The following is a 23,174-nucleotide window of genomic DNA, read 5'->3' as shown; positions in this document are numbered from 1 at the left end:
AATCGAGTATCAGAGAAGGTGAGGGGGGAAAGATTTAATAGGAACCAGAGGAGTGGTTTTTTTTTTTTTGGACGAAGGGGAGTAGGTGTATGAGACTGAAGAAGGGTCCCGACCCAAAACGTCACCTATCCATGTTCTCCACAGATGCTGCCTGACCCGCTGAGTTACTCCAGCACTATGTGAAACGTCACCTGTCCATGTTCTCCACAGATGCTGCCTGACCCGCTGAGTTACTCCAGCACTCCGTGTTTTTTTTTGTTGTAAACCAGCATCTGTAGTTCCTTGTTTTCTGCATCCACTCTTTCGATCTCTCCGGCAGCAGTCTTTACCAGAACCAAATCTTTGAGTAATTTGCAGAAGTTTAAAGGCAACAAGCGTGGAATTGTGAAAATCATCTCGCTCCCAAATTGTTGATGTGGGTGAGTGAGAGGGTGGTTTGACGGGGAAATGGGGTTGTTGTGGATTACATGAACTTCTGAAAGACCAAGTCTGGGGGAGTCCAGAACCAGGGGTCACAGTCTAAGAATAACGGGGAGGCCATTTAGGACTGAGACGAGGAAAAACTTCTTCACCCAGAGAGTTAATAGACAATAGACAATAGGTGCAGGAGGAGGCCATTCGGCCCTTCGAGCCAGCACCGCCATTCAATGTGATCATGGCTGATCATCCACAATCAAAGTGGTGAATCAGAGTTGTGAATTCTCTGCCACAGAAGGCAGCGGAGGCCGATTCACTGGATGTTTTCAAGAGAGAGTTAGACATATAGCTCTTAGGGCTAACGGAATCAAGGGATATGGGGAAAAATCAGGAATGGGGTACTGATTTTGGATGATCAGCCATGATCATATTGAATGGCAGTGCTGGCTCGAAGGGCTGAATGGCCTCCTCCTGCACCTGTGTTCTATGTTTCGAATTTTCTATGTTGTCCTGTCATCAAAGCTGAAGGTCAGGGATTAAGAAAGACTGCAGCAAAACGATGGAAACTGTGGGCATTAACGAGAGTAGCGTGATATTGAAAGGCAGTGTCTCTCAGTCTGGAGGGAAGTCCACAATAAACTTCCCCATGGTTGCTACAAGAACTCGTCTTCATATCAATCGATGATTTGGATTTGGGTTTTCAGAACGGTCACGGTGGCGCGGCGGTAGAGTTGCCGCCTTACAGCGAATGCAGCGCCGGAGACCGGGGTTCGATCCCGACTACGGGCGCCGTCTGTACGGAGTTTGTACCTTCTCCCCGTGACCTGCGTGGGTTTTCTCCGAGATCCTCGGTTTCCTCCCACACTCCAAAGACGTGCAGGTTTGGAGGTTAATTGGCTTGGTAAATGTAAAAATTGTCCCTAGTGGGTGTAGGATAGTGTTAATTTGGGGGGATCGCTGGTCGGCGCGGACCCAGTGGGCCGAAGGGCCTGTTTCCACGCTGTATCTCTAAACGAAACTAAACCCAATTTGCAACTCGCCAACCTCACCATTTCAAACATAGAACGTAGATCAGTTCAGTCTATTGTCACGTGTACCGAGGTACAGTGAAAAGCTTTTGTTGCGTGCTAACCAGTCAGCGGAAGGACAATACTTGATTACAATCGAGCCGTCCACAGTGAACAGATACAGGATCTAGCAAAGTGCAGCACAGTAACAGACACACAACGTCTGTGCAGAAAATGATAGGGCAGTATCTCTGGAGAAAAAGAATGGACCCGACCTCAGACCAAAGAAGACCAAAATCTGAAGAATGGTCCTGACAAAAAACGTCACCTATCCATGTTCTCCAGAGATGCTGCCTGACCCGCTGAGGTACTCCAGCACTCCTTGTCCTTTTATGTATTAACCAGCATCTGCAGTTCCTTGTGTCTATTTAATGCCCAGTTAAACTAATCTTATTTGAGGGACACGTTGGCGCAGCGGGAGAGTTGCTGCCACCATGGCGCCAGAGACACGGGTTCCATCCTGACCACGGGCGCTGTCTGTACGGAGTTTGTACGTTCTCCCCGTGACCTGCGTGGGTTTTCTCCAAGATCTTTGGTTTCCTCCCACACTCCAAAGACGTGCAGGTTTGTAGATTAATTGGCTGGGTATAAATGTAGACGTTAGAAGTACAGTGTAGAAACAGGCCCTTCGGCCCACCGAGTCCGTGCCGACCAGCGATCAGCTCATAAACTAGCACTATCCTACACTGGAATTTAGAAGGATGAGAGGGGATCTTATCGAAACGTATAAGATTATTAAGGGGTTGGACACGTTAGAGGCAGGAAACATGTTTTCTCCGGGTGCTTTGGCTTCCTCCCACACTCCAGAAAACGTGCAATGAGACTTTGTTGTGGCATGTACAGTGAAATCTTTGCTTTTTTTGCAAATAGGTTTGTATGCAAGATTTTAGGTTAATCGGCTTCGGTAAATTGTCTCTGCTGTTTACGATAGAACCAGTGTGCGGGGTGACTGCTGGTGTGTGGGCCGAAGGGCCTGTTTCCATGCTGTATCTCTAAGCTAAGCCAAACCTATCTGCTTATACCTAAACCATTTCCCTCCACTTCCTGCATGTCCATGTGCCTATTCTGGAATAGTCTTGTTGCGTGTTAGAAAGGCGCTTTGTTAATGCAAATGGTTATTGTTGGTCCAGAACTTGGGCGGCACGGTGGCGCAGCGGTAGAGTTGCTGCCTTACAGCGAATACAGCGCCAGAGACTCGGGTTCGATCCTGACATTTCTCTGGGTGCTGTACTGTACGGAGTTTGTACGTTCTCCCCGTGACCTGCGTGGGTTTTCTCCGAGATCTTCAGTTTCCTTCCACTCTCCAAAGACGTACAGGTATGTAGGTTAATTGGCAAATGTAAAAATTGTCCCTAGTGGGTGTAGGATGGTGTTAATGTGCGGGGATTGCTGGGCGGCGCGGACCCGGTGGGCCGTAAGGCCGGTTTCTGCGCTGTATCTCTAAATCTAAAAAATCTACTGTCTGTACGGAGTTTGTACGTTCTCCCCATGACCTGTGTAGGAAACAAAAACTGCAGATGCTGGTTTACATCGAAGGTAGACACAAAATGCTGGAGTAAAGAAGGGTCTCGACCCGAAACGTCACCCATTCCTTCTCTCCCATGATGCTGCCTGACCCGCTGAGTTACTCCAGTATTTAGTGCCTCCCTCCCTGTGACCCGCGTGGGTTTTCTCCGGGTGCTCCGGTTTCCTCCCACACTCCAAAGACGTACGGGTTTGTAGGTTAATTGGCTTCGTTTACAAATTGTCCCTAGTGTGTGTAGGATAGTACTAGTGTGTGGGGATCGCTGGTCGGCACGGACTCGGTGGGCCGAAGGGCCTGTTTCTGCGCGGTTATCTCTAAACTAAACTCAGCACTTCCTCGCAAAGTTCCTGTGTGATTAATAAACAACAACAATGTGCTAGTGTGACAACACTTCAAAGTGCAAGTGTCTATCTGATACTCCAGTATCTGTGTAAATAATTACATTTAATAAAAGTAATGTTCTATTAAAACAGTGGATCAGCAAAATTAATACCCCGCAAATTAAAATGTTCATAGAAACATAGATAATAGGTGCAGGAGGAGGCCATTTTGCCCTTCGAGCCAGCACCGCCATTCATTGTGATCATGGCTGATCATCCACAATCAGTAACCCGTGCCTGCCTTCTCCCCATACCCCTTGATTCCACTAGCCCCTAGAGCTCTATCGAACCTTCAAATGTTGGCTTCGGTTGCAAATTGTCCCTGGTGTGTGTCGGGACACACTTATTTTTTAGAGATTTAGAGATACAGTGCAGAAACAGGCCCTTCGGCCCACCGGGTCCGCGCCGCCCAGCGATCCCCGCACATTAACACGATCCTACGCCCACTAGGGACAATTTATTTTTTTACATTTGCCCAGTCAATTAACCTACAAACCTGCACGTCTTTGGAGTGTGGGAGGAAACCGAAGATCTCGGAGAAAACCCACGCAGGTCACGGGGAGAACGTACAAACTCCGTACAGACGGCGCCCGTAGTCAGGATCGAACCTGAGTCTCCGGCGCTGCATTCGCTGTAAGGCAGCAACTCTACCGCTGTGCCACCGTGCCACCCTAAATTTCACACCTAAATTTCAAAAATTTTAAATATTAAACTTCGGCCCAAGTTGTCTATGGAAGGCTCTCTCTGGAAGACATCGTTTGGAGACAGCACTTGGAGTATTGAATGCGGTTCTGGTCACCCCATTGCTGGAAGGGTGTGGAGGCTTTGAAGAGGGTGGATGGGGCCTGGATTAGAGGGCTTCAACTCCAGGGAGAGGTTGGACAGACTTGTATTGCTTTCTCTGGAGTGTCGGAGGTTGGGGGGAGACTCGACAGAAGTAAATAAAGTTATGAGGGGCGTAGATAGGGTAGACAGTCAGAACCTTTACAGGTACATGTTTCCTTGAAAATGGCGTCGCAGATAGAGAATAGGGTGGTCAAGAAGGCTTTCGGTACATTGGCCTTCATCAGTCCTAGCACTGAGTGTAGAAGTTGGAATGTTATGTTACAGCTGTAGCAGACATTGGTGAGGCCACATTCGGAGTATTATGTTCAGTTTTGGTCAGGAAAATTGTTGTTACGATGAAAAGGGATACAGAGAAGATCTACGAGAATGTTGCCAGGAATCGTGGGTCTGAGCTACAGGGAGAGGTTGAGCAGGCTAGGATTTTATTCCATGGAGCGCAGGAGGTTGAGGGGTGATCTAAAAGAGGTGTACAAAATCGTGAGAGGAATAGATAGGGTGAATGCACAGAGTCTCTTGCCCAGAGTAGGGGAATCGTGAACCAGAGGACATAGGTTTAAGGTGAGGGGGGGAAAGATTTAATAGGAACCTGAGGGGTAACTTTTTTACTTAAAGAATTGTGGGTGTATGGAACGTGCTGCCGGAGGAGGTAGTTGAGGCAGGTAGATTTAAGAAACATTTAGACATGGATAGGTACATGGATAGGACAGGTTTAGAGGGATATGGGCCAAACGCAGGGAGGTGGGACTAGTGTAGATGGGGCATGTTGGTCGGCATTTGTTTCTATGAAATGAGCCATAATTATATTGTATTTTTAAAAAGATCCCCAACTACTTTTGTCGAATCGAACACAAACACTCAATTTTCAAAGAGAAAAGATATCTTTGTTCTTCAGAGAAGGTTTGTCTACTTTGAACACCAAAAGCAACTCCAACTAAAACCTTCACTGGCAGCTTCCTGTCACTCAATGTTTACAAGTGTACCTGAAATGTCGGCGTTCTGTACATTAGGAGTTTCGTTTTCTTTGGAGATGCAGCTTGGAAACAGGCCCTTCGTCCCACATTGTCCGCACTGACCAACAATCTCCCCGTGTGCTTGTTCTATCCTGCACACACTAGGGGCAACTTACTCCAGCATTTTGAGTCTATATCTTCACATCAAACTATCTGCTATGAAATTGATTGGTGTCTGCGCAGAGTTTGTACGTTCTCCCCGTGACCTGCATGGGTTTTCTCCGGGTGCTCCGGTTTCCTCCCACATTCCAATGATGTGCAGGTTTGTAGGTTAATTTGGCTTCTGTAAATTGTTCCGAGTGTGTAGGATATTGCTAATGTACAGGGTGATTGCTGGCCGGCACGGTGAAAGGCCTGTTTCCACGCTGTACCTCGAACGTCTAGTGTAGATATTAGTTCAATGGGACCCTTGACATCCAACATACATATAGTTTAGCGATACAACCTGGAAACAGGCCCTTCGGCCCACCGAGTCCACGCCAACCACCGACCACCCGGTTCACGCTAGTTCCATCCCACACACACTAGGGACAATTTACAGAGAGCCAATTAACCTACAAACCTGCACGTCTTTGGAGTGTGGGAGGAAACCGGAGCACCCGGAGAAAACCCACGCAGTCACACCCGTGCAAACTCCGTACAGACAGCACCCGTAGTCGGGACCAAACCCGGGTCTCTGGAGCCGTGAGGCAGCAACTCTACCGCTACAATGGATAGGGTGAATGCACAGTCTTTCAATCAGAGTAGGGGAATCAAGAACCAAAAGACATAGGGTGAAGGTGTGTGGGGGGGGGGGGAGAAAGATTTATTCAGAACCCGAAGAGCAATTTTTATGCACAAAGAGTGGTGGGTGTATGGAACGAGCTGCAGGAGGAGGTAGTTGAGGCTGGGACTATCGCAACGTTGAAGGAGTATTTAGACAGGTACATGGACAGGAGAGATTTGGAGGGATTTGGCCCAAGTGCAGTCAGGTGGGACTGGTGCAGATGGGACATGTTGGCCGGTGTGGGCAAGTTGGGCCGAAGGGCCTGTTTCCACACTGTATCACTGTATCACTCTAGGTCATAGAGTCATCTCTAACAGTAGATGAGGTTGGAGGAGGTGCAGGCGCGGGTGGGATGAAACACAGATGGGCACTTGTGTCTCAGTAGCAGAGTGACGTTATGCGGGAACTAAAAGTGGCACAAGCAACACTCCTTGTAAAAAAACACCATGCTGCCGAAATGTCACCGTCTGTGAATGACGTTAGAGAAACCCTCGGAGCATCATCACAGCAACAAAGCCCCTCCTGTCTTCCCACGTCATCGTTGATCTTCAACAGCACTTTATTAATAACGTGATTGGAAGCAAGTCATAGAGTGATACAGCGTGGAAACAGGCCCTTCGGCCCAACTTGCCCACACCGGCCAACAATGTCCCATCTACACTAGTCCCACCTGCCTGCGTTTGGCCCAAATCCTTCCAAACCTGTCCTATCTATGTACCTGTCTAATTGCTTCTTAAACATTGCGATAGTCCCAGCCTCAACTACCTCCTCCGGCAGCTCGTTCCATACACCCACCACCCTTTGTGTGAAAAAGTTACCCCTCGAATTACTATTGAATCTTTCCCCCTTCACCTTAAACCTATGTCCTCTGGTCGTCGATTCCCCCACTCTGGGCAAGAGACTCTGTGCATCTACCCGATCTATTCCCCTCATGATTTTGTACACCTCTATAAGATCTCCCCTCATCCTCCTGCGCTCCATGGAATAGAGACCCAGCCTGCTCAACCTCTCCCCGTAGCTCACACCCTCTAGTCCTGGCAACATCTTCGTAAATCTTCTCTGAACCCTTTCAAGCATGGCATCAATTTTCCTATATCATGGTGAGCTTCCACTTGAATTGAAGGATTGAGCCTTGCAACGCATTTATAACCATGAGCAAGACTAAGGGTCCTGGATGACTCCTATAGAATTTGTTGTGTAGCATTCCTACGTCCAGTCAGCTTGGCAGGTGCCAGTGTGTATTTATAACCAGTGGAGCTCACGTTGCCTCCTAAGATAGACACAAAAATCTGGAGTAACTCAGCGGGTCAGGCAGCATCTCCTGGAGAACATGGATAGGTGACGTTTCACAGAGTGCTGGAGCAACTCAATGGGTCAGGCAGCATCTGTGGAGAACATGGATAGGTGACGTTTCACAGAGTGCTGGAGTAACTCAGCGGGTCAGGCAGCATCTGTGGAGAACATGGATAGGTGGCGTTTCACAGAGTGCTGGAGTAACTCAGCGGGTCAGGCAGCATCTGTGGTGACGGGTCATAAGGTCATAAGGAATAGGAGTAGAATTATAGACAATAGGTGCAGGAGGAGGCCATTCGGCCCTTCGAGCCAGCACCACCATTCAATGTGATCATGGCTGATCATTCTCAATCAGTACCCCGTTCCTGCCTTCTCCCCATACCCCGAACCGAATTAGGCCATTCGGCCCATCAAGCCTACTCTGCCATTCAATCAGACTCTCCCACCAGTGGGAACATCCTCTCCACATCCACTCTATCCAGTTCAGTACATGTATAGTGATGCTGGTGCACTTGGTTACATGGTAGATCAGCATCTCAGCCACAGACTGAAGAAGGGTCTCGACCCGAAAAGTCACCCATTCCTTCTCTCCAGAGATGCTGCCTGTCCCGCTGAGTTACTCCAGCATTTTGTGTCTACCTTCGATTTAAACCAGCACCTGCAGTTCTTTCATACACACGTCAGCCACAGTGGTGCACTGGGACAGTTTTCACCTGGAGAGTTGTGAATGTGTGGAATTCTCTGCCGCAGAAGGCAGTGGAGGCCGATTCACTGGATGTTTTCAAGAGATTTAGCTGTTAGGGCTAACGGAATCAAGGGATATGGGGAGAAAGCAGGAACGGGGTACTGATTGTGGATTGTGGATGATCAGCCATGATCACATTGAATGGCGGTGCTGGCTCGAAGGGCCGAATGGCCTCCTGCTGCACCTATTGTCTATGTTTCTATGTGTAGTACAGAGTCGCCAGATTTGGCACCAATTTCAAGCCCCAGTTGGTGTGTGCGTGTGCGCGTGTGTGCATGCGCGCGTGTGCGTGTTGGTGCGTGTGCGCACGTGTCTAGCTCACTGATTGAAGTCCCCTCTCCTCGTCCATTCCCCAAGGTCTGACTGTGAAGATCGACGATATGAATCCCTTCCTCCGTATTGGCTTCTCCAACTTCGACAGCGGCCCGTCGTTGCAAGTGGAGGACATCCAGAACCCTTACTGTGCCGTGATTGTGAAAGAGATGGTGGACACAGGTAACAATCGCCCCCCCACTCCGCCCCCAACCACCCCCAACCACCCCCACCCCTCCCCCCCAACCACCCCCCCAACCCCCTCCCCCCCCCCAACCACCCCCACCCCCCCCAACCACCCCCACCCCCCCCAACCACCCCCCCAACCCCCTCCCCCCCAACCACCCCCACCACCCCCCCCACCACCACCCCCCCAACCACCCCCACCACCCCCCCCCCACCACCACCCCCTCTCTCCACGCTATGTCTCTAAACCAAACTAAAGGAAAAAGTGCAAGACCCGCTATGTGGTGGGTTGGGGGATAGGGACTGGATGGAGTTGGATCATAAAACTGAAAAAAATGAGTTCAGTTTAGTTCATTGTCACATGTACCGAGGTGCAGTGAAAACGTATGATACGTCTTTGGGATGCGGGAGGAAACCGGAGCACCCGGAGGAAACCCACGCAGGTCACGGGGAGAATGTACACACGAACGCACACGCATACACACACACGCACAGGCACACACACACACACGCACACACAGACAGCACCCTCGGACAGGATTGAGCCGGTGTCTCTGGTGCTGTGAGGTAGCCAGCCGCCCAGTGTAAGCTAAAGCCATGCTGGTGTAGGTTCCCATCACAAGACGTATTACTGTACTTGCACAAAGATTCTACTTGCAAGTGAAGTGAGATGGCACGAGCAATTACTGCAAAGAGCCTGTCAGAAACTTAATGTTTAACATTGCTTCAAAGACATGGATGTAGAGTCTAAAAATATCTTGCATCAGCAGGTAGTAGAAGTCGGGCAAATCAATTTGGGTGGCACAGTGGCACAGCGGGTAGAGCTGCTGTGTGTGTGTGTGTGTGTCTGTGTGTGTGTGTGTGTGTGTGTCTGTGTCTGTGTGTGTCTGTGTCTGTGTGTGTCTGTGTCTGTGTGTGAGTGTGTGTGTGTGTGTGTGTGTGTGTGTCTGTGTCTGTGTGTGTGTGTGTGTGTGTGTGTGTGTCTGTGTCTGTGTGTGTCTGTGTGTCTGTGCGTGCGTGCCTGTGTGTGTGTGTGTGTGTGTGTGTGTCTGTGTGTGTCTGTGTGTGTGTGTGTCTGTGTGTCTGTCTGTGTGTCTGTGTGTGTCTGTGTGTGTGTGTGTCTGTGCGTGCGTGCCTGTGTGTGTGTGTGTGTGTGTGTCTGTGTGTGTCTGTGTGTGTGTGTCTGTGTCTGTCTGTTCTCCCCGTGACTGCGTGGGTTTCCTACAGGGTCAATGTGGAACATAGAACAGTACAGAAGATAGACACAAAATGCTGGAGTAACTCAGCGGGTCAGGCAGCATCTCTGGAGAACATGGATAGGTGACGTTTCACAGAGTGCTGGAGTAACTCAGCGGGTCAGGCAGCATCTCTGGAGAGAAGGGGCGGGTGACATTTCGACTCGAGACCCTTCTTCAGTGGAATATGACTGTACGACCACACAGATGGCAGTGGAGGCCGAGTCAATGGCGGAGATTGACAGACTCTCGATCAGTACGGGTGTTGGGGGCTGCTGGGAGAAGAATGGGGTTAGGAGGGAGAGATAGTTCAGCCGTGATTGAATGGCGGAGTAGACTTGATGGGCCGAATGGCCTAATTCTGCTCCTATCACTTGCAACCTTGTGAAGATGACGTCTGGTGCAGTGGGAGTGGGAGGCCAGTGTTATGGGACAAGGCCCCGTGACCAAACAGGTAGCCCAGCGCTCTCCCTCTCTCTCACACGAGACCTGTGCCCTCAGGGATCAATCACAAGACCAGCATCATTTCACTGACGGCAGATAATAATGATCGCAAAACATCACTCAATGGTGACAAATTAAAAGCACCTCATTGGTAATCAGGCCCTTGCGGGCACCATAAGAGGGAGTGATTTATTTCACAAAATGCTGGAGTAACTCAGCAGGTCAGGCAGCATCTCAGGAGAGAAGGAATGGGTGAAATCTGCTGTGTTTAGTTTAGAGATACAGCGTGGAAACAGGTCCTTCGGCCCGTCTAGTCCGTGCCGTCCAGCGATCCCCGCACACTAGCGCTGTCCCACAATTTTTACTGGGAGCCAAAAAACTGAACTGTCCCCCCCTCTGCCTCCCACCTCCCCTCTGCCCCCTCCCCACCCTGATCCTTATCCATGTTGTGCGTGCGTGCGTGTGTGTGAATGTCTCCACAGAGAAAGGGCAGATGTTGATGCAGAAGAGGCCCACCATGTACCCGCCCTGGAACAGCACCTTCGATGCCCACATCAACAAGGGCCGCCTCATGCACATCGTGATCAAGGACAAGACTGTGGAGCTGATTTCCGAGATCACCGTCGAGCTCAACTCCCTGGCCGAGAAGTGTAAACGCAACCAAGGCAAAGCCGACATCTGGGTAAGTTACTGCAGGGTTTACTGACCCACACCAGCCAGGGACTGACTGGGTTAACTGACCCTACACCAACCAGGGTACTGATTGAGAATGATCAGCCATAATCACATTGAATGGCGGTGCTGGCTCGAAGGGCCGAATGGCCTCCTCCTGCACCTATTGTCTATTGACTGATTGATTTAGAGAGACAGTTGGAAACAGGCCCTTCGGCCCGCCGAGCCCACGCCGACCAGCCAACGCCCGTCCACATTAGTTTAGTTCAGTTTCGTTTAATTTCGTTTTGTTTCGTTTCAAGTCACGGTGATGCAGCGGTAGAGTTGCTGCCTTTCAGCGAATGCAGCGCCGGAGACCCGGGTTCCATCCCGACTGCGGGCGCTCTCTGTACAGAGTTTGTACGTTCTCCCCGTGACCTGCGTGGGTTTTCTCCGAGATCTTCGGTTTCCTCCCACGCTTCAAAGACGCGCAGGTTTTGTAGGTTAATTGGATTGGTAAATGTAAAAATTGTCCCTAGTGTGTGTAGGATAGTGTTAGTGTGCGGGGATCGCTGGTCGGCGCGGACCTGGTGGGCCGAAGGGCCTGTTTCCGCGCTGTATCTCTAAAATAAACAAAACTAAAAGTTACACTGTGGAAACATGTCCTTCGGCCCACCTAGTCCCCACCGACCATTGTTCACCCTTCCACACTAAGTTTAGTTTTGTTTAGAAATACAGCACAGAAACAGGCCCTTCGGCCCACCGAGTCCACACTGACCACAATCACCCGTTCACATTAGCTTAGTTTAGTTTAGTTTTGTTTAATTTAGAGATACAGTGTGGAAACATGTCCTTCAGCCCACCGAGTCCACGCCAACCATTGATCACCTGTTCACACTAATGTAGTTTCTTTTGTTTAGTTTTGAGAAACAGGGCAGAAACATGCCCTGTGGCCATGACCATCCATCACCCGTTCACACTAGTTTGGTTTAGTTTAGAGATACAGCGCGGAAAAAGGCCCTTCGGCCCATCGAGTCCGAGCTGACCAGCGATCCCCGCACATTAACACTGTCCTACACACACTAGGGACAATTTACAATTTTTACCAAAGCCAATTAATCTACAAACCTGTATGTCTTTGGAGGAGACCGGAGCACCCGGAGAAAACCCTTGTGGTCACGGAGAGAACGTACAAACTCCGTGCGGACAGGAGCCGTAGTCAGGATCGAACCTGGGTCTCTGGTGCTGTGAGCAAGTAACTCTACCGGTGCGCCACCGTGCCGCTCCATTAGTTCTACATTATCACATTTTCTCATCCACTCCATACACACTAAGGAGCAAGTTACAGAGGCTCTGTCTGAAGAAGGGTCCCGACCCGAAATATCACCTATCCATGTTCTCCAGAGATGCTGCCTGACCCGCTGAGTTACTCCAGCACTCTGTGAAACTTCACCTATCCATAAACGTTGCCCATCAGGTTCCTATTAAACCTTTCCTCCCTCACCTTAAACCTATGTCCTCTGGTTCTCGATTCCCCTACTCTGGGCAAGAGACTGTGTGCATCTACCCGATCTATTCCTCTAATGGTTTTATACACCTCTATAAGATCACCCCTCCTCCTCCTGTGCTCCAAGGAATAAGGTCCCAGTCTGCTGAACCTCTCCCTGTAGCTCAGGGCCCTCGAGGCCTGGCGACATCCTTGTAAACCTTCTCTGTGCCCTTTCCAGCTTGAAGTGTCGCGATCACTACCTCAGTGTCACAGAGAGTAAAGGTGGTCAGACAAACCCTTTGAGATAAAGACGAAGCCATGTGTACAACGACCTGAAATGACCATGCTACACTACCATGCCCTAGAGTGTAGTCTCGCCCTGTTATTCAACACATCCACTAACAATAACCTGTGTTTCAAGCATTGTCCTGCAAAGTCACAAACCTTGCAGTGAAATCAACTCTAAAGCGTTACGCCAGGAGGTTCAATCTCCTAACGTTCCAGAGAAAACCAGAGGATTTGAGTGCAGGAGTAAAGAGGTCCTTCTGCAGTTGTACAGGGCCCTGGTGAGACCACACCTGGAGTACTGTGTGAATTTGAGGAAGGACATCCTTGCTATTGAGGCAGTGCAGCGTAGGTTCACGATGTTATTCCCCGGGATGGCGGGACTGTCACATGAGGAAAGATTGGAAAGACTGGGCTTGTATTCACTGGAGTTTAGAAGGATGAGAGGGGATCTTATAGAGACGTATAAAATTATAAAAGGACTGGACAAGCTAGAGGCAGGAAAAATGTTCCCAATGTTGGGCGAGTCCAGAACCAGGGGCCACAGTCTGAGATTAAAGATGAGGTGAGAAAAAACTTTTTCACCCAGAGAGTTGTGAATTTGTGGAATTCTCTGCCACAGAGGGCAGTGGAGGCCAATTCACTGGATGAATTTTAAAAAGAGTTAGATAGAGCTCTAGGGGCTAGTGGAATCAAGGGATATGGGGAGAAGGCAGGCACGGGTTACTGATTATGGATGATCAGCCATGATCATAATGAATGGCGGTGCTGGCTCGAAGGGCCAAATGGCCTCCACCTGCACCTATTTTCTATGTTTCTAAAACAACCCAGGTTTTTCCAAGCTCTCCTTGTGACTAATTCCCTCTGATCCAGGCAGCATTCTGGTAACTGTGAAAAACTCATGATGTTTTAATCGTCTTTTTCTTCTTGCGATGATTCTTTCGTTTCTTCTTTTATGAAAAAAAAGTTGGAACTAAAACCGCGGGGCCGAATGCTGATGAGTGTGAATTACTATCGAGAACAAAATGGTAAGTGTTTGTACCTGTCGTTCCTCGACTCTGCCCAAAGCCCGCGGATAGTCTGAGCATCACGCCAGTCCAGTCCAGTTCAGTTTATTGTCACCTGTGCCGAGGTACAGCGAAAGGCTCGTGTTACCTGGACCAGAGTGCACGGCCTCAGGATTAAAGGACGTTCCTTTAGCAAACTAGACGAGGAGGAATCTCTTTAGTCAGAGGGTGGTGAGTCTTTGGAATTCTTTGCCACAGACGGCAGTGGAGGTCGACACGTCTTTGGAGTGTGGGAGGAAACCGGAGATCGGGGAGAAAACGCACGGGGGGGGGGGGTGAACGGTCAAACTCCGTACAGACGGCGCCCGTAGTCGGGATGGAACCCGGGTCTCTGGCGCTGCGAGGCAGCAACTCTACCACCGTGACATTCTCGTCTCGGTAACTCTTGAGACAACCCGTGCCAGAACATTCCTCAGGTTCTCAACACTTTAAGCAATTTGAACCACCGGTTGCTATGGGAACACAGTCCAATCCACGCACACCTCCACTGACTGCAGGTGGCGTTTCCGAAACCCCTGTCCTGTCCCGTCCCAGGCCGAACGAAAGGGAAACTATTAAACTCCAAAAGAAAGAGAAATGAGATGTAAATGAATTTAACAGATATCTTGATAAAATCACAATGGCCAGGCTGACCATTTGAAGAGAGATCCAAGGGGATGTGGTATTGATTGATTATTGGCTGGTATTGGCTTAATATTGATTGATTATTGGCTTGGTATTTGTTTAATATTGATTGATTATTGGCTTGGTATTGGATTAAGTTTATTATTGGCTTAGTATTGTTTTATTATTGTCACGTACAGACAATAGACAATAGGTGCAGGAGGAGGTCATTTGGCCCTTCGAGCCAGCACCGCCATTCGATGTGATCACGGCTGATCATCCTCAATCAGTATCCCGTTCCTGCCTTCTCCCCATACCCCCTGACTCCGCTATCCTTAAGAGCTCTATCCAGCTCTCTCTTGAATGCATTCAGAGAATTGGCCTCCACTGCCTTCTGAGGCAGAGAATGCCACAGATTCATAACTCTCTGACTGAAAAAGTTTTTCCTCATCTCAGTTCTAAATGACCTACCCCTTATTCTTAAACTGTGGCCCCTTGTTCTGGACTCCCCCAACATTGGGAACATGTTTCCTGCCTCTAACGTGTCCAACCCCTTAATAATATTATACGTTTCGATAAGATCTCCTCTCATCCTTCTAGTGAGGAACAATGATGATATTTGCTTTCCCATCGCATCATGCCACACACGGGTACAATCGAGCCTTGCACAAGTACAGCAGGTCGTACAAAGAGAACAATCCCAGAGTGCAGGATATAGAGTTACAGCCTTACAGTTACAAAGTGGCACAGCGGCAGAGTTGCTGCCTTACAGCACCAGAGACCCGGGTTCCATCCTGACCTGCGTGGGTTTTCTCCGGGTGCTCCGGTTTCCTCCCACACTCCAAAGACGTACATGTTTGTTGGTTAAGTGGCTGTGGTAAAATTGTAAACTGTCCCAAGTGTGTGTGTAGTAGGATAGTGCTAGATCGCTGGTCGGCACGGACTCGGTGGGCCGAAGGGCCTGTTTCCGTGCTGTACCTGTAAACTAAACTAAACTAAATATTTTGGTCAAGAGGAAGCTTTGCCTAAATGGGATAAACTTAGTGTGTTAATTTGTTCTATCTCTCTCCACATCACCATCGACATCTCTCCTCTCCCTCTCCCCCCGACTCTCAGTCTGAAGAAGGGTCTCGACCTGAAACGTCACCCATTCCTTCTCTCCACAGATGCTGCCTGACCCGCTGAGTTACTCCAGCACTCTGTGTCTATCTTTGGGGTAGGGTCAGGTTGCTCTCCTGGGAAAGGAAGGTCGGTCCTGTTCGTTCCATCTGTCTTCATGATAGACAACGGTCTTGTCTCTGTAGTCCCATGAGAAAGAGAATGTCCACCCAGAGAGTTGTGAATCTGTGGAATTCTCTGCCACAGAGGGCAGTGGAGGCCAATTCCCTGGATGTTTTCAAGAGGGAGTTAGATTTAGCTTTTAGGGCTAACGGAATCAAGGGATGTGGGGAGAAGGCAGGCACGGGGTACTGATTGTGGATGATCAGCCATGGCGAATGGCGGTGTTGGCTCGAAGGGCCGAATGGCCTCCTCCTGCACCTATTGTCTATGTTTCTGTACGCGCTGCACCACTGTGCCGTTTTATAGGGGGTGACACTGTTGGACTGTGTAGCGGGAGGGGGTGGTCTCTCCTAGATGGGAGGGGGGGGTCTCACCTAGATGGGAGGGGGGTTGTCACCTAGATGGGAGGGGGGGGTGGTCTCTCCTAGATGGGAGGGGGGGGTGTCACCTAGATGGGAGGGGGGGTGGTCTCTCCTAGATGGGAGGGTGGGACATCTCTCCTAGATGGGAGGGTGGGACATCTCTCCTAGATGGGAGGGGGGGAGATTGCGCGCGGTTGTAATCGATGCGTAACCTCCTGTTCTGCCATCCCAGCAGAGGAGAAGGAGAGTGCGGAAGCTGAGGCAGAGGGAGTGTTCGCTCGGCACCAGCGGAGGGGCGCCATCAAGCAGGCCAAAGTTCACATCGTCAAGTGTCACGAGTTCATCGCAACCTTCTTCCCACAGCCCACCTTCTGCTCCGTCTGCCACGAGTTTGTCTGGTAGGTCGCCGGGCTGTCGAACGCCGAAAGGACGCAGCGAATGGGCTCGCAGGGCGCGAAGCAAACTTGCAGTAAAACTCTAAGTGTCAAACGGGCCAGGGGGACACGTTATTGGCAACGACGCTGAATACAAGATTCCACCGTCAGCTCCTTGTGCCAGTTTACCCACTAAACAAGAACCAGATTTGTTTCTGGTTTCTGGAGGGAGAGACAGATCACATTTTGCAATGATCGCTGGCAAAGATTCTCCTACAGCATCACCCCTACATCGAGAGAATCAATCTTCAAGTCCAGATAACCATTCATAGATAGGATACAGAGTTACGCATCTAGTTCAGTGTACAGTTTTGGTCTCCTAATCTGAGGAAAGACATTCCAGCCTTAGAGGGAGTACAGAGAAGGTTCACCAGATTGATCCCTGGGATGGCAGGACTTTCATATGAAGAAAGACTGGATAGACTAGGCTTGTACTCGCTGGAATTTAGAAGACTGAGGGGGGATCTTATAGAAACTTACAAAATTCTTAAGGGGTTGGAGAGGCTAGATGCAGGAAGATTGTTCCCGATGTTGGGGAAGTCCAGAACAAGGGGTCACAGTTTAAGGATAAGGGGGAAGTCTTTTAGGACCGAGATGAGAACGTTTTTTTTCACACAGAGAGTGGTGAATCTGTGGAATTCTCTGTCACAGAAGGTAGTTGAGGCCAGTTCATTGGCTATATTTAAGAGGGAGTTAGATGTGGCCCTTGTGGCTAAAGGGATCAGGGGGTATGGAGAGAAGGCAGGTATGGGATACTGAGTTGGATGATCAGCCATGATCATATTGAATGGCGGTGCAGGCTCGAAGGGCCGAATGGCCTACTCCTGCACCTATTTTCTATGTTTCTATGTTTCTATGTTCCAATTACTATTCCACGTCCAGCTAAGAAACTGGACATTCCAAATCCATGGATGAGAGGGGATCTTATTGAAATATCTAAGATTATTAAGGGATTGGACCAGCGAGAGACAGGAAACACGTTCTCGATGTTGGGGGAGTCCAGGGCCCTAGTGAGACCGCACCTGGAGTACTGTGTGCAGTTTTGGTCTCCAAATTTGAGGAAGGATATTCGTGCTATTGAGGGCGTGCAGCGTAGGTTTACTAGGTTAATTCCCGGAATGGCGGGACTGTCATATGTTGAAAGACTGGAGTGAATAGGCTTGTATACACTGGAATTTAGAAGGAAGAGAGGGAATCTTATTGAAACATATGATTATTAAGGGGTTGGACACGTTAGAGGCAGGAAACATGTTCCCGATGTTGGGGGGAGTCCAGAACCAGGGGCCACAGTTTAAGAATAAGGGGTAGGCCATTTAGAACGGAGATGAGGAAAAAGTGTTCGCCTAGAGCGTTGTGAATCTGTGGAATTCTCTGCCACAGTGGAGGCCAATTCACTGGATGCTTTCAAGAGAGAGTTAGATAGAACTCTTAAAGATAGCGGAGTCAGGGGGTATGGGGAGAAGGCAGGAACGGGGTACTGATTGTGGATGATCAGCCATGATCACATTGAATGGCGGTGCTGGCTTGAAGGGCCGAGTGGCCTCCTCCTGCACCTATTGTCTATTGTTGCCCCCAACTTGCCTTGCTCCCCAAACACGTGAGATGTTTCCACAGCGAGCGGCCGGGATAGAGTGGATGTGGAGAGGATGTTTCCACTAGTGGGAGAGTCGAGGACCAAAGGCTCAGAATTAAAGGACATACCTTTAGGAAGGAGATGGGGAGGAATGTCTTTCATGTTTAGACTTAGATTTCAGTTATTATATTATAAGTTGGATGGAAAAAAGATTGTTGATAAATGTACCTAGAATTCATTGCCACAGAAGGCTGTGGAGGGCAAGGCAATGGATATTTTTAAGACAGAGAAACGTAGACAAATTCTTGTTTAGTACGGGGTTCAGGAGTTACAGGGAGAAGGCAGGAGAATGGGGTTAGGAGGGAGAGATAGATCAGCCGTGATTGAATGGCGGAGTAGACTTGATGGGCCGAATGGCCTAATCTTGCTCCTATAACTTCTGAATTTTCTTTTGTGATTTCAGGGGCTTGAACAAACAAGGGTATCAGTGCAGACGTAAGTAGTTTCCCAGTTTGTAAGTGTTTCCGGGGAAAGCTTTTGAATGATGCTTTGAGTGTGGGCAGTGCGATTAATATCTCCGCTCTCTCTCCTCCTCCAGAGTGCAATGCTGCCATTCACAAGAAGTGTATCGACAAGATCATCGCCAAGTGCACTGGATCTGCCGTGAACAGCCGGGAGACCGTTGTACGTACTGCACGCGACCCCAGTCACAAAGCAACCGGTTTAGAGGGGCAAAGTTTAAAGGAGAGGTGTGGGGCAAGGGTTTTACACAGAGGGAGGGTGATGGGTGCCTGGAACACGCTGCCTGCTGGGGGTGGTGGTGGAGGCAGATACCATGGTGGTGTTTAAGAGGCGTTTATCAATAGTCAATAGTCAATTTATTTGTCACAATAAGACCAATAAGAATAATCAATAAAAATGCAATAACACACACAATCATAAACCAACACCAAACAAAAGAAACATCCATCACAGTGAGTCTCCTCCAGTCACCTCCTCACTGTGATGGAAGGCCACAATGTCTTTTCTCTTCCCCTGCCGTCTTCTCCCGCGGTCAGGCTGTCGGAGTTGCCACGTCGGGGCGGTCGGGGCTCCCGACATTGAAGCCCCTGCCGTGCAGATAAAATCCCGCGGCCTAATCCAGGCCCCGCCGGACGGCTGCCCCATGTACACCAGTCCCATGTGCTGACCGTCGGCCCATAATCTCCGTTTGGTTTGGTTTAGTTTACAGATACAGAGCGGCAACAGGCCCTTCAACCCACCGAGTCCGCGCCGACCAGCGATCCCCGCTCAATAGCACTAGCACTAGGGACACTAGGGACACTCACTATGGATAATTTACAATTATACCGGCGGAATATTATGTAGGGAGGAACTGCAGATGTTGGTTTAAACCGAAAATAGACACAAAATGCTGGAGTAACTCAGCGGGTCAGGCAGCATCTCTGGAGAGAAGGGATAGGAGACGTTTTGGGTCGAGACCCTTCATCAGACTGGGAGTCAGAGGAGAGGGAAATGAGAGATATAGATGGTGATGTGGAGAGATGTAGAACAAATGAATGAAATATACGTAAAAAAGTAACAATGATAAAGGGAACAGGCCACTCACTGTTAGCTGTGGGCTAGGTGAAAACGGGTTACAGACAACGAGACTCAACAAGACGACTTTGAAACTAGTACAAGGACTTGGGTGGGGGAGGGATGGAGAGAGAGGGGATGCAAGGGTTACTTGAAGTTAGAGAATTCACCGCTGGGCTGGAAGCTGCCCAAGGTCCTCAACATTGACTTGTCTTGATTGGCCAGTCCGAAGAAGGGTCTCGACTCGAAACGTCACCCGTTCCCTCTCTCCTAGATGCTGCCTGACCTGCTGAGTTACTCCAGCATTTTGTGATACCTTCAATTTGTACCAGCATCTGCAGTTATTTTCCTACACAGCCTGAATAACATTGATTATCTTGTTACAATGGCACCTGTCAAGGGGCGGGATATATTAGGCAGCAAGTGAACAGTCAGTTCGTGAAGTTGACGCGTTGGATGCAGGAGAAATGGGCAGGAGTAAAGACCTGAGCGACTTTGACAAGGGCCAAATTGTTCTGGCCAGACGACTGGGTCAGAGCATCTCTGAAACAGCAAGGCTTGTGGGGTGCTCCCGGTCAGCAGTGGTGAGTACCGACCGACAGTGGTCCAAGGAGGGACAAACCACAAACCGGCAACAGACAGGGTGTTGGGCGCCCAAGGCTCATCGATGCGCGAGGGCAACGAAGGCTATCCCGTCTGGTCCGAACCGACATTAATGGTGGTCACAGGAGGAATGTGTCCCAATACACAGTGCATCGCACCCTGTTGCGTATGGGGCTGCACACGGAGGACCAACAGCATATTAGGCAGGTGGGCATAATGTTTTGGCTGATCAATGTAGTTCTCAGCATTGTAGCGTGACAGATCTAGGTTTAGGTTTTATCTGCTCCTATAACCTATGGACTCGATGTGCCGAATGGCCTGTTTCCATGCTGTTTATCTAAACTCAACTAAACAATCTCTCTTTCTCATGTTTTCACTAACCATCATCTCACTCCTTTGCCTTCCAGTTTCACAAGGAGAGGTTTAAGATTGACATGCCGCACAGATTTAAAGTCTACAACTACATGAGTCCGACCTTCTGCGAACACTGTGGGACTCTACTCTGGGGCCTGGCAAGGCAGGGGTTAAAGTGTGAAGGTAAATATGCAGGTTGTTCTGTGGATGCTGCCTGACCCGCTGAGTTACTCCAGCACTCTGTGAAACGTCACCTATCCATGTTCTCCACAGATGCTGCCTGACCCGCTGAGTTACTCCAGCACTCTGTGAAACGTCACCTATCCATGTTCTCCACAGATGCTGCCTGACCCGCTGAGTTACTCCAGCACTCTGTCAAACGTCACCTATCCATGTTCTCCACAGATGCTGCCTGACCCGCTGAGTTACCCCGGTCGAATGGAATTTAGAACGATGAGAGGGGATCTTATAGAAACATATAAAATTATGAAGGGATTGGACAGGCGAGATGCTGGAAAAATGTTCACCATGTTGGGGGAGTCCAGAATCAGGGGTCACAGTTGAAGAATAAGGGGGAGGCCATTTTGGACTGAGATGAGGAAAAACTTTTTCAACCAACTTTTTCAACCAGAGAGTTGTGAACCTGTGGAATTCTCTGCCACAGAAGGCAGTGGAGGCCAATTCACTGAATGCATTCAAGAGCGAGTTGGATTTAGCTCTTAGGGCTAATGGAATCAAGGGATATGGGGAGAAAGCAGGAACGGGGTACTGATTTTGGATGATCTGCCATGATCGTGGTGAATGGCGGTGCTGGCTCGAGGGGGCTGAATGGCCTACTCCTACACCTATTGACTTGGCCAATCGAGTAGCATCCGAGGCAGTGGTGAGGTTGGGGGAACGAGCTCCATTGGTGAAAACACTCTGTCTGTTTCTCTCTCGGACAGAATGTGGGATGAACGTCCACCACAAGTGTCAGAACAAAGTGGCCAACCTGTGTGGGGTGAACCAGAAGATGATGGCAGAAGCCCTGGCCCAGATAGAGAGCGATCAGCAGGTACGGACAGACTCGCTGATAGCTTCCTGCCTTCCCCGACCATCACCCGTGCAACCTCTCCAGTCGCGAACTTGCCCCAATCCAAGACCGCGAGAAACCGCAGGGAATTGTGGACGCAGCCCAGACCATCACACAAACCAACCTCCCTTCCACCGACTCCATCTACACCTCACGCTGCCTCGGCAAGGCCAGCAGCCCAGACCATCGCACAAACCAACCTCCTCTTCAACCGACTCCATCTACACCTCACGCTGCCTCGGCAAGGCCAGCAGCATAATCACGAACCAATCTCACCCCGGCCACTCCCTCTTCTCCCCTCTCCCATCGGGCAAGAGGTACAGAAGTGTGAAAACGCACACCTCCAGATTCAGGGACAGTTTCTTCCCGGCTGTTATCAGGCAACTGAACCATCCTACCACAACCAGAAGGCGGAGTGGAACTGCTGAGCAGTGCGGTGCTGGCTCGACGAGCCAAATGGCCTCCTCCTGCACCTATTTTCCATGTTTCTACTATTTAGCTTATTGGTGGCCCTCGGACTATCCTTGATCGGACTTTGCTGGCTTTACCTTGTTATTCCCTTATCATGTATCAAAGGCTTTTCACTGTACCTCGGTACACATGACAATAAACTAAACTGACACTGCATCCAATGCCTCTCGCACATGAAGGAATTATCCCCGATCTTCCAATCTACCTCATTGTGCCCCTTACACTTTTTTTTGATAAGTGACAGGAGCAGAATTAGGCCATTCAGCCCATCATGTCTTCTCCACCATTCAATCTATCTTTCCCTCTCAATCCCATTCTCCTGCCTTCCCCCCATAACCCCTGACACTCGCACTAATCAAGAAACTTTAAAAATATCCATTGACTTGGCCTCCACAGCGGTCTGTGGCAACGAACTCTGACTAAAGAAATTCCTCCTCATCTCCTTCCTAAAGGAACATCCTTTAATTCTGAGGCTGTGCCCTCTGGTTCTAGACTCTCCCACTAGTGGAAACATCCTCTCCACATCCACTCTATCCATGGCCACTCACTATTCGTGAAGTATTTTTCTATCCCAGTCCCAAGTCTTGTTGCCGGTGGACACTGAGTCTTTGACGGCCAGTTTCTGTGTCTCTTCGATTCAGGCACGTAATCAACGTGACAACGAGGGCATCAGTCGAGAAGGACCAGTTGCCATTTACGAGAAACCAACAGAGGATCTGAAACCCACAGCATCGGTGAAAGGTACCTGTAGCGTCTCGTTTAGTTGAGAGATACAGCGCGGAAACAGGCCCTTCGGCCCACCGAGGCCGCGCCGACCAGCGATCCCCGCACATTAACACTATCTTACACACACTAGGCACAATTATTTTTTTTAACATTTATACCAAGCCAATTAACCTACAAACCTAGGGAAAACAACTGCAGATGCTGGTTTAAATCGACGGTAGACACAAAATGCTGGAGTAACTCAGCGGGACAGGCAGCATCTCTGGAGAGAAGGAATGGGTGACGTTTCGGGTCGAGACCCTTCTTCAGACTCCGACCCAAAACCTCGACCCGAAACGTCACCCATTTCTTCTCTCCTGAGATGCTGCCAGACCCGCTGAGTTACTCCAGCATTTTGCG

General features: G+C 49.6%; 1 protein-coding gene across 1 annotated transcript in view; it reads left to right on the top strand.

The window, feature by feature from the left end:
• Window positions 1-365: 365 nt before the first annotated feature.
• prkcq (protein kinase C, theta) overlaps window positions 366-23,174 on the top strand; it is a 38,411-nt gene continuing 15,602 nt past the window's right edge. The window contains exons 1-10 of the mRNA XM_078420103.1: window positions 366-419; window positions 8,407-8,544; window positions 10,709-10,908; window positions 13,619-13,679; window positions 16,197-16,362; window positions 18,435-18,466; window positions 18,570-18,655; window positions 20,560-20,689; window positions 21,451-21,560; window positions 22,691-22,790. Of these exons, the coding sequence (XP_078276229.1) occupies window positions 8,430-8,544; window positions 10,709-10,908; window positions 13,619-13,679; window positions 16,197-16,362; window positions 18,435-18,466; window positions 18,570-18,655; window positions 20,560-20,689; window positions 21,451-21,560; window positions 22,691-22,790 (1,000 nt within the window). The 5' untranslated portion in view covers window positions 366-419; window positions 8,407-8,429. The remainder of the gene's footprint in view (window positions 420-8,406; window positions 8,545-10,708; window positions 10,909-13,618; window positions 13,680-16,196; window positions 16,363-18,434; window positions 18,467-18,569; window positions 18,656-20,559; window positions 20,690-21,450; window positions 21,561-22,690; window positions 22,791-23,174) is intronic.

This window comes from Rhinoraja longicauda, chromosome 23 (genome assembly GCF_053455715.1).
Source record: "Rhinoraja longicauda isolate Sanriku21f chromosome 23, sRhiLon1.1, whole genome shotgun sequence".
Taxonomy (NCBI): domain Eukaryota; kingdom Metazoa; phylum Chordata; class Chondrichthyes; order Rajiformes; family Arhynchobatidae; genus Rhinoraja; species Rhinoraja longicauda.
Note: the sequence above shows the minus strand (reverse complement) of the source record. Positions and strands in the feature narration are given on the sequence as shown.